At 41.6% G+C, this 11,416-nt stretch overlaps 1 protein-coding gene across 1 annotated transcript in view; it reads right to left on the minus strand.

Annotated features, from left to right (window-relative positions):
• Nucleotides 1–367: 367 nt before the first annotated feature.
• Nucleotides 368–11,416, minus strand: part of LOC113405060 (LEM domain-containing protein 2-like) — an 11,980-nt gene continuing 931 nt past the window's right edge. Inside the window, exons 1-10 of the mRNA XM_026655155.2 lie at nucleotides 11,412–11,416; nucleotides 10,910–11,345; nucleotides 9,884–9,924; nucleotides 8,984–9,059; nucleotides 7,522–7,598; nucleotides 6,766–6,845; nucleotides 3,710–3,855; nucleotides 2,566–2,667; nucleotides 2,367–2,469; nucleotides 368–956 (exon numbers count right to left, since the gene is read on the minus strand). The exon at nucleotides 11,412–11,416 is cut by the window's right edge and continues 931 nt beyond it. Of these exons, the coding sequence (XP_026510940.1) occupies nucleotides 806–956; nucleotides 2,367–2,469; nucleotides 2,566–2,667; nucleotides 3,710–3,855; nucleotides 6,766–6,845; nucleotides 7,522–7,598; nucleotides 8,984–9,059; nucleotides 9,884–9,924; nucleotides 10,910–11,345; nucleotides 11,412–11,416 (1,217 nt within the window). The 3' untranslated portion in view covers nucleotides 368–805. The remainder of the gene's footprint in view (nucleotides 957–2,366; nucleotides 2,470–2,565; nucleotides 2,668–3,709; nucleotides 3,856–6,765; nucleotides 6,846–7,521; nucleotides 7,599–8,983; nucleotides 9,060–9,883; nucleotides 9,925–10,909; nucleotides 11,346–11,411) is intronic.

Genomic DNA, 11,416 nt, shown 5'->3' on the forward strand with positions numbered 1-11,416 from the left:
CATTCACCCTGGATGTTCATTCCCAAGTTCTTTTTTTGTACATACGGAGCGATCATTTTTGGCTGCAGCCATAAGAGCATGCTCCTTATGTACACCTGTGTTCTGTCATTTGCCACCTGTTCCCCCCTTCCTGGTATAAGACAAAGCACAACGAAAGGAGACATACAAAGCATAGGAGATCACCACCTCTCCTCCAACCCCCCATATCCCAAATCTCTCAAGGCACATGACACTGCCCTCACTCAACCCCTCCCACCCTTTGTAAGGGCAAAACAAATACAGAGCTCTTCTCTGTTAAGCGTCAGTTGAATGTTTGATTCTTGGTGTGCTAGTGAGATAAAAGCATTTTTTAAACAAATGGATCCTAACTCCCATTCCTGATGTTTCCATGGGAAATATTAATTCTTTTAAAAAACATTTGCTGATGGGTAAAACCACTTGTTGGTTTTCCCACAGTAAAGGTCAGCTTTAAACCTCCTACCCCTTGGGCAAAGAGATCCCTTGCCCCTTTCTATTAGGTATTAAAGAGTGATTATATGTTTGTTTACTCATGGAGTTCAAACACTCACTGGACAGCTAGCTTTGGTGTGCTTCTGGCTCCTTCTCTAGCTCAAGTCCATCTTCTCACAAACCAAGATTATTGCCCTAAAAATAATCTGTTAAGTGTCTCTCAGAAATAGAGGGAAAGGGGGTTGGGGTGATTCTAAACTGAGAAAGTTAGAACTCCTGTCCATCCCTTCCCACATCCAAAGAGGGAATTGTCCCTTTGCACAGACTGAACCAACAGCTCCTCCTTTGCTCCTGGTTAGTGCTCTGAATCGGAGACGTAAGAGGGCTGAGTCCATCTCCACACCAGCATATCCTCTCCTGCTATTCTGTGTGACTCTGTCTGAATCCGTGATTCGTTTGAAGCCAGGAAGTCCACAGCTCTGTTCCAGACCCGCTTCATTTTTTTCCTGGAAGGGGCAGCAAAACGTAAGCGTTATCTCTGCCTTATGTTTTCTTGCTTAGTGCACTTGTCACTGCCTACAAAGTGACTCTTAACCTCCTCCCGTTGCCTTCCAATATAGAGTAAAGGAGATCAAAGCTAACATTCAGAGCTAATTCTGAGACAGGGCATCAAGGCACAAACTCTTTATACATGGTTCTAATACTGTGGAAGGTGAGCCCTCCAGGCACTACAAGCAGGCTTACAGATTGCACAGAATTCCAAATCTGAATTGTGGTGCAAGGAGACCCCAATTAGTAATTTTCCCCAAGGACACCTGCAATAACGTTTGCAGATTTTAGAACACAAAGTGGAGCTTGCCCTGTTCTGGATCCGTGTCTAGTTATGCTCCCAAATTTCAATTCAGGATCCCATGCAGGCAAATGAGCTCAAACCTTTTTGATCAGATCAAACCACATCAGACCGACTGATAAGGATGAGAATGATTAAGGCTTTGTACTTCATAACAGCATGGATCTCAAAGTACTCTACAAAGTAGGGATGATCTCCATTTTACTGAAGAGGAAACGGAACTTTAGAGATGAGGCAAATGGCATACTGCAGCAAAGAAAAAACAGGACCCCGTCTACTAACTCCCCATCCTGTGATCCAGCTACTCGACCATGCTGCCTCCTTGAAGAGCAACAAACCCAGAAACCTACCTGTAATTGGACAGCATCTCCCATTTACATCTGCCTAATTAGCAATTGCTTTGCTCTGGCCAGTGGGGAAACCCAAATTTGATTAGTGAGCTTAGTCTCACTCCCATGGCAGGCAATGCACAGAGCCATCCAGGAAAGAGCTACTCTGATGCTCTGGCTACACGCTGGATGCCTCATTCTGAAAGGCACAGCACTGCAGTCCTCCTGGCCAGATGATATGACAGAGCAGTGGTGATGTTCAGGATAACATCTGATTCAAGTTTAGATGAGGGAACACAAATAGAACACCCCAACACCCAGGAAAAGCAAACAAAAGCCAATTTCTCCTTGCTATGACAATGACAGCACACCTGTGCGAGTGTTCAAAATGTCAGCACTAGGAGAAGAGCTCTGCGTGGCTTGAAAACTTGTCTCTCTTGTCAACAGATGTTGGTCCAATAAAAGATTATCTCACCCACCTTCTCTCTCTAATATCCTAGGACTGACATGGCTACAACTACACTGCATAGCACTAGGACTGTCACATTTATCCCCAGTGGGTTACAACAATAGTCTGGGTTATGTCAGAATCCTTTGCAATCTCAAAGGCCAGACTCATTCCTCTAAAATTCCTCACACCCCCCTCCCCAATAAGTCTGCTTCCAGTCTGTTACCCACGAAGTGCACTATGACCTGAGCTGAAGGCCCCCCTTCCTAAAGGGAAAGAATTTGCTCACCTGCTTTGGGGTGGAATGAGGGTGTCTCGAACGTGAAGGATGCCTACATATGGGTATCGCTCCAACCTCTGTTCCCACTCTTTGTAGTGATCCTGGACAGCATCTGTAAGAGGAAACAGAATGGGGCAAAGGGGAGTGAAATTATCTGAAATGAAGAGACCATTTTAAATTTGATCGCCAAAGAGCTGTAGGGTTCTACCTATGATTTTCTTCACCATTTCATACATGGCCTGCTCCTCTTCTTCCATCTTCCGCCAGCGATACTTCAGGAGTAACAGGATCCCCCAGAGGACGATTAGACCTATGAGTGGACGAACACAAATGGAAGCATGTGCACTCATATTCATGTGTTCAGTGGATGTTAGCTGCTCTATTTTCTACTCTTATCAGAGACAGTTTTTATTCTCTGCTATCCAGGGCCTGCCTGGAACTATATCTGTGTTATTCATGTTGTTTATTGTGGCAACCACAACTCATGGGAATTCTGAAACTGACAGTGCCTGGAGTCAAACTCCCAAGGGGAGAGATTTCTTGGCAGTTCCCTTCCGCCAGAAAACTCAGGATGACTATTGGTCTCTACAGCATTAAAATTCAAGACCCCTCACTTTGACAGAGCCTACCCCACAATAATCCAGAAGAACAGTCAGGCTTCACTGCTCTCGAAATAAGGGGTCAGAAAGGAGAGGAAGCAAGGCCTTGTGGTTAAGGCACTGGACTGGGACTCATGAGATGTAGATTTAAGTCGTGACTTTGCCACTGACCCCCTTTATGACCATGAACAGGTCACTCAGTCTCTCTGTGCCTCAGTTACCTATCTGTAAAATGGGAATAATGATACTTCCTTTGTCTGTCTTGTCTATTTAGATTATAGGCTCTTCACAGCATGACAGGAACTGCCTTTCACTATGTGTCTGTACAGCACCTAGCAGTTGGGCCCTGATCTCAGCTGAAGCATTTGGGCACTACCACAATATAAATTGACAAAGAAATACTACAACTCATTAACAGTGATGCCAGAAGACTGAACAGTGTTGTACATGGAAGGGATGAGAACAAAGTCTTTGGGCAGGTTGTTAATAGACTAACTTTGCAGGCCACCACAACGAATGTTTGAGATACACTTAAATGAGATGGACAGCTGATGTACTTGCTGATTTGAAATAAAGGAAAAGCACTTACTGCATGACAATGGGTCTCTACAGGTCTCCTTCTATTGCAAGATCACAGGTTAATTAGATAGAAATTAACTCACCAATTCCTTTAACATTTACCACTAGTTTAATGTGGTTGTGGGAGTTTGTGTAGGGACGGGGAAAGCTCAGCTATTAAGGCTAAAGACTTACTCCAGAAGAAGATGAAAAGGTTCATAATGGCGGTGCTTATTGCCCGGCGGAAACGACAGCCTAACCCCATCCGAGGACGGGTGGATTCGAGGCACACCACCTGGTCTACACTGGTAACCGGTTCTGATGGGTCTTCCCCTTTTAACCTGATGGGAAAAGGTAGAAAACCACCCCTGAAGAGTGCACAGACTCCAGCAACAGACTTTAATCAGGACAAGGTGCGCAAACACATTGCAGCAGCTGTAACTCTTTCAGCACACCATGTAGAAAACACTAAAGCATTCTCACTGCTGGTCTTTCCAGAACATTTCAGCACTGGCTGCTTAGCAAGGGAGGAATATGGCTTTAGAAAAGGCAGCAGGATCAGAACTCCCACTGGTAAACTGAAGTCTCCCTCTGCAGACACTTTGACAGCACTTCTCAGTGTGCAGAAGATTAAACTTTAAATTGGATTCCCATCTCCCAGCATAGAGAAATGGAAATGTTTACTGAGTCACTCATCAGCAGTTGCGCAGAGAGCAGCTGAGAGAGTGTGAATGTCTGTGGAGGCTGGACTGTTTTCCTTGCTACAGATGAGCATAAACAGTTTAGCTGGAAAAGTGACACCAAATCAAATATGGCTAATGTAAACCAGACACAACCTTGGAAAGCGTTTATGGCACAGTTCATAACACATTCCCAAATTCACTCGTGCATGCACTATGCCATCAGATACCCTTTGCACTTATAGCACAGATAGACAGATCTACATGAGTTTGCTTCCTTATTGGATCTATTAAATCAGTAGGCATTAGGTAAATCCAACTGAAAGTGCTCCAATTTTTTTTTTTTAAAGCTACCAATTCACTGTAGGGTTGTAATGAATAGCCCACTGTAGACAGGTAGTGCAAATTACTTGAACCCTTAGTCCAGCAGCATGCAAATAACAAGCCATTGGCAGGTTATAGTTGTTTAACTGAGCCGTGCTGTAATTGGAGATACCCAACTGTTTCACAACCACTTTGTCTGATTTATAGTCCAAATCTTAAATGAATGTATAGAACAGGCAGCAGAATTACCAACCACAGCGATCTTATTTTGTTCTGTTTTTACCAGTGCACAGTCAAAATAACTTCACATAATGTCTGTTAAAAAGTCAACCGCAGTTTTTTAGCACACTGTACATTCTTATTGAGTTTCATAATGAGCTGCCAAACACTGGATCAATTCGGTGAGCTGTTGATGAAGTTGTTAATAATGCATCTGAAGAAGTGGGTTTTTTTACCCATGAAAGCTTATGCCCAAATAAATCTGTTAGTCTTTAAGGTGCCACCGGACTCCTCCTCTTTTTTTTTTTTTTTTTTTAAGAAATAGACAACACCTGGAACATTAGATTACAGCAGTAGCTGTAGGGGGCAGGTTAGGAGAAAAAAAAAAGAATGGAATTCTATTCAAGCTATGCCCACAACTCCAGTGTTTCTGCTGAGATGAGTTAAATAGCAGTGAAACAGCTAACTATGTTGACATTTAAATGATCATTACTAGACCCCAGAGTTAATACTGAATGGAGACAGGTCACATCTTTGTGAGTTATGTTAGTATGTCCACTGACTCAGGAAGACAATATGCATTAGGTTACATTCAGAATGTTATAGTCAACTATAAGGGCTACAGGTTTAATATTCTGTTTCCCTGCATCATTAAATCCTTCAGAAACTGGTAGAAACATGAAATGTGCTGGTATAGCATAACAATTCATGCTAGTTCAATCTAATCTCTGATAACTGCAAAGGGGGCAACTTCAGATTGCTAATATTTTCCCTCCTTGACAGTTCTCCAAAGTAAGTTGCTTTCAAATAATGTATCTGCGTTTTGGTGCTTTAAACTATGTTTATAATGGGTCCCTGCCTACAATTAGTGGTTCTTAATATCTCCCACACAGTCCACGAGGACATCCGAATGAGACAGGCATAGGAGCCTTTATAAATATACAGAAAGCACTTATACAGCGTTTTATATTTTTCAAAGGGCTGAACAAAACCTTAAGCTGATTTTCACAGGATGATGATTTCAACTAGATGAAATTCAAGATTGTCAAACACAAATATTCCTCACTCCCCTCTCAAGTGTTAAAATCATGGCTGTCCATGAAGGATAAGAGGAAATACTCTATCTCAGACAGATCCAGCACCCAGTGAAGGTAATGAGAGCCTTTCCATTGATCAGATAGTCTGTTAGTAATACATACTAATGCTGACACATTCACAATTTTTTTTTTAAATAGCAACCTTCATCCTCAGATCGCACAGCATTTTACTAACTAACAGGATTGCTTCAGTCACTAATGACATTCAGTCACCTCAGCGGTGGGATGTGGCTGCACATTAGAACACCAAAGCCCCATTTGCAGCAGAAATACTGAAGAGAGCAGTATCCAATGGAAAGCGTTGGGGAGAATTTTAAAAGACAGATTCTAATCACACAGATTTGGAACACAGGCAGGACATGTGGACTAACACTTTAAATTGTTTGCAGCGCTGTTGTAGCAGGGTTGATCCCCGGATATTAGAGACACACAGTGGGTGAGGTAATATATTTTGCTGGACCAACGTATGATGGTGAAAGAGACAAGCTTTCGAGCTACACAGACCTGAATAGAGCTCTGTGCCGCTTGAAAGCTTGTCTCTTTCACCAACAGAAGTTAGTCTAATAAAAGGTATTACCTCACTCCTAAATCTTGCAGTAAGTGCCAGGGGATCTTTAATAACCACAAGAATTCAGGACCTCAGATTTATCCATCATCTGAAAGACAGCAGCTCCATGAGCACAATGCCCCCCAACACAATGTTGGGACACTGACTCACCTACCAAATCACCAACAGTTACTGCAGCACACTACTTTTAATTTGGAGGTTCTCCCATTCAAGTACTGACCCCCCCCAATCCTGGCTTATTTTATGAGATCTAACAGGACAGGTGATATGCCATCAAGCCAATATATACTAAATATCAAATTACGTAAGATCAGCCAGTGCTGTGAATTATAACTTGAACAGCTTGTGCTGCCACTCACTCACCATATCCCTAAATCATTGTTACTGTTCAGTATCCATTGCAGGGCATCTTCAAACTTCTCTGGGGAATTACCGGTTACATTCTAAATGGAAGAATCCATAAGAAGATTAATTCTGCATTCATTTGAGAAGGTGGAATAACATTATTGCCTTGCTGTAATGGGAGAAATTGCTCTACCTGCATTTTTTTTCTAGATTACCTCTTATCAATTTAACTAACTCAGCAAACTGGCAGAGAGGCAAACCAAATCTACAGATCAGCCTGGAATCTTGACTACAATTTATAACTTGGTATATCATACATGAAGCACACTGTAAAACAATATTCTCCCTACACTTCTGAGACTAACTGCTAAATACAACATAATCTTGCTGACAATTTTCTATGAAGAAGTGGAACGTTAGATCAAAGCAGCCTGCCTTCTATCACTTTGGGGTGAGCTGGGGAAAACCTTACTGCTGCCAATCCCCAATACAGGGACGTTTCTGGCATCAGAAGACTGACAACTAAGGAACAATCATTAGTTAGATTTACAACAGCTAAATCAGTGTTGTCAGAGAGATGGAGTAGAAGATAGTTTTCTGAAAGAAATGCGGAGAACAGGACTGGCCAAAGGAACATCTGGAAAGACTGGAAAGATTCAGAACCGGATGAAGAAATGAACCAGATGGTACATTGTTTTATAAAGCAATAAATAACAGACAGAAAGAAATTAACTACAATACACAACAATTAACACTCATTCCAATCCTACTTACCGCCACATAATCCTTTGCTTCACTAACCAGAATGCATTTACTTTTTAGCTTCTCAGGGTTTCCACACTCAAAATTACCTAGAAAACAAATCAAATAGATGGAAACAACCCTGAAAAAAATCCAACTCTTAGACAATCAGGAAATGTCCTGAACGATCTGGAAGCGTTATTCTTTTAAATCAGTTTTAGCTGTAGCCAAAATGCTTACACCGAAGATTGGAGTTAAATATTTTAGCCAGATAATGTTATGACCTTTAATAAAATTTGTAGCTATTGTATATAGGCTAAGACAAGGGTTCTCAAACTGGGGGTTGGGCCCCCTCAGGGGGTCACAAGGTTCTTATATGGGGGGGGGTCATGAGCTATCAGCCTCCACCACAAACCCCGCTCTGCCTCCAGCATTTATAATGGTGTTAAATATATAAAAAAAGTGTTTTTAATTTATAAGGAGGGGTCGCACTCAGAGGCTTGCTATGTGAAAGGGTCACCAGTACAAAAGTTTGAGAACCACTGGCCTAAGATAAGGGCAATCAAATCTATTGCTTCAAGGTATATGCTACCCACCACAGGAGCCAAGAAGAATACTGCCATCTCACACTACAAAACTGCGCATTTGGCCAAATGCACTAGGAACACTTTCCATCAGGTATGGCGGACGTTCAACTTGACTGATCAATGTTACAGTGGAGCATACCTCCCTGCTTCAACCTTCTACTAGAACAAAGGCAAATGTTGGAGGAAAGTCCACAAACCCAAACCATGAAAACCTGACTTGAAAAGAAGTCTGAACATACCTATTAAATAACTGCTACTATGCTATTGAGTACAATTTTCAAAAGTGATTTAGGCACTTGAGAGCATAAGACTCACTGAACATGTAAAGGAGTTGGGCTCCTAAGTTACTAAACCACTTTTCAAAATGGAACTCAAGTACTTTTGACAATTCTACGCATTAGCACAATATTAATAAGATTTGCTTGACTGAATAATGAGAAGATATAAGAAACTTCTAACTGCATTTCCTTCTCCAACATGAAACCATTAGTCATTGACCTGGGCAGCCACTTGTATTCTAATGTCTGGTTGGACTGTTTTGGCCAGTGTTCTAAGCCAATGTTTTATATAAACATATGGAAAAGCTTTGCTGTTGGACTCTGGTATCTTGCAAAGCATTTGAGGCACTGGGGTAAAAAAAAAAAAAAAGTTATAAAGTTGAGTATTTGCATCTCAAATTCCCCAATATATGATCTGCAAATAACAGCTCCATACAAACACAGATACCTTGGCAGTGACATAAGTGCATTAGTAAAGCACAATTCACATTTAAAGAAAACATTTTCTTCACCTTTTGCCTGCTTTCTCAGTGCCCCTCAAGTCATTTGCACAAGGAAAATGTCCAGCCAGCTGGGAGATGCAGTTTGCTGAACCCTCCTAAGTGCTTTATAATGACAATCAGAACTCACCAGCTTGTATTGCCAGGTAGTTATATAATTCATACAGCATGGTCATTAAAATGTCCTTCTGTTTAGCTTGACAGAACTGAAAGTCAAAAATAAATAATAAACATCAATACATCAATAGCAACAAGATAGCAATTAGATCAGCCAAAATACAAAAATAAAATACTAATAGAAGTGTATGTTCAGTTGCACTCTACTTCATCTGGTAAAATTAAAATACAGGATTACTGAGGCAAAAAGTCTCAGGGCCTAATCCTGTAAATTGCTGAGCACTTCCTGTGAAATGCAAATACCTCCAAGTCCCAAACATCATAGCCTTCTACTCCAACAGCAGCTGAGGGAGCAGTTCCTTCAAACTCAGGTACTGTAAATAGATTTATGATATACTTCCCCAGAACATCGCAAGAGACCAACTATCAATTTACCAGCATATCTCACCACTCTGAATTTGATACAGAAGTCTGTCTCTCTCAATAGTGCATTATGGAATAAATCAGAACTGCATAAACACATCTCAACAGAGATTAGGGATTTAGCTTTATTAAAGCTTCTATTAGAAAAACTGACTATACAGGTAAAATCTGTCACAAATCAAAGTCACTTATGTTACAATTAACTAAAGAAAATAACACCAAGTGATTCAGATCTTCAGTAGCTTAAATCTACAACTTTCAGATTCTTCTATACAGTCACAATCTAGTCTGGCCTGCAAAAAAAAAAAAAAAGCCTATTAAATCTAACTTTGGTAAACCACTAAATTCCACCTGTAAAATGATACAGGCTATTTGGCAGTGATATTGACAGTAACTGATTTGTGAAATTTGCTAGAATAGTTAACTGTCTGTGAGATGCCTGTCCCTACAGTACAGATTTTTAAAAAACGAACTTTAAATTTACACTTACATCATCTGTCCTTGTCTCACAATCCACAGTTAACAGTTTAACTGAGAGAGAGAGAAGAAAATAAGGGTTAGTCAGCTGGAAAATAAAAACAACAGAGAAAATAACTAGTGATTAAAGCAGTGGTTAAAAATAGCTACTTTTAAAGCATCTGATTCTTCTACCATTCATCCCATTGAGTATTACCTTACTAGTCAAACAGTGCTATTGAAACAACTAAAGTAGGCCATATCGAAACCCAAATTAGTAACATACACATCAGGGCAGAAACAAGGAATTTTGTTCAGTAGGCAAATAGGTTGGAGTTTACAAACCATTTTGCAAATAATTCTAGAGAGAAGAGATGTTTTATGCTCTTGTAGTATTCACTGACTTTGAGAAAACAGGGCAGCGTGCTCACCTAGTCAATGCACAAAACACTCTCACCCGTGTTGTGTTTTGGCAACCACACTTTGCAACCTCCTTCCACATACCCTTTTCCTTCATTTTGGAACCAAACAGAACATTTCTGTGAATTTAATCTGCTACAGTAGGGATATGTCACTTTTTTTTGCATATTTAAGCTCAAATGTTCTTGGAGGTAGCAGCAGAAGGCAATTTCAAGTCTTGTACTTTTGAAGTGGTCAAGATCAAGGACAATGGATGACTGTGCTTTGTAGAAAATGACATTAAAACAGATGATGGGCAATTACACGGGTAGTACATCATTATGATAGAGGATCATAAAATATGTCCTCAGTGCTAGATGAAAATTTAACTCCCCATAAAAATCTATGGATTTGAAGAATCTCAAGCCAAGTTCACTTGAGAAAAAAAAACCCACCCACAAGACACTTTTCCATGACTAACAAGGTGCCCCAGGGATTGGGGAGACAAGAGGCAAAGAAAACACATGAAGACAGGGAGAAGAAAAATAAATGCAGTGAAGATGGACAATAGAGGGGATGGAAACAAGAGGAGACTGGAGACAAAGAAGGAGAGAGGAAAAGGGGGGAAGTGATTTTAAAAAGTCTTTAATCCCCCACGTACGGTTCTCCTCTGCCCCCAGAAGCCAGCCTGGCCCGATCATCTTCGCCCAGAGGATGCCCAGGAAAATCACCAACAACACCAGGGTGGCCAGGTACAGGAACCAGGACAGGTAGAACTCCAGACCCTTACCCTTTCCTACTGTACCCTGCTTGGGGGCTGCCCCTGTCAACTGACTCGTGGAGGTTAACCCTTCTCCCCCTGTCCTCCATGGGATCCTGCGGATTAATCTCCCTACTACTGTTGCTGTCCCGCCCTGGGTGCTGGGGGTTAACCCGCCATCTCTTGTCCACCACTGGGTGCTGGGGGTTAACCACCCATCTCTTGTCCCACTCTGGGTGCTGGGGGTTAACCACCCATCTCTTATCCTCCTCTGGGTGCTGGGGGTTAGCTTCCTTTCTGTCTCCCATTGGGTGCTGGGGGGTAGCCTCCTTTCTGTCTCCCATTGGGTGCTGGGGGGTAGCCTCCTTTCTGTCTCCCATTGGGTGCTGGGGGTTAAACCAACATCTC

Source organism: Terrapene carolina, unplaced genomic scaffold, assembly GCF_002925995.2.
Source record: "Terrapene carolina triunguis isolate 2854851 unplaced genomic scaffold, T_m_triunguis-2.0 Scaffold198, whole genome shotgun sequence".
In the NCBI taxonomy this organism is placed as follows: domain Eukaryota; kingdom Metazoa; phylum Chordata; order Testudines; family Emydidae; genus Terrapene; species Terrapene triunguis.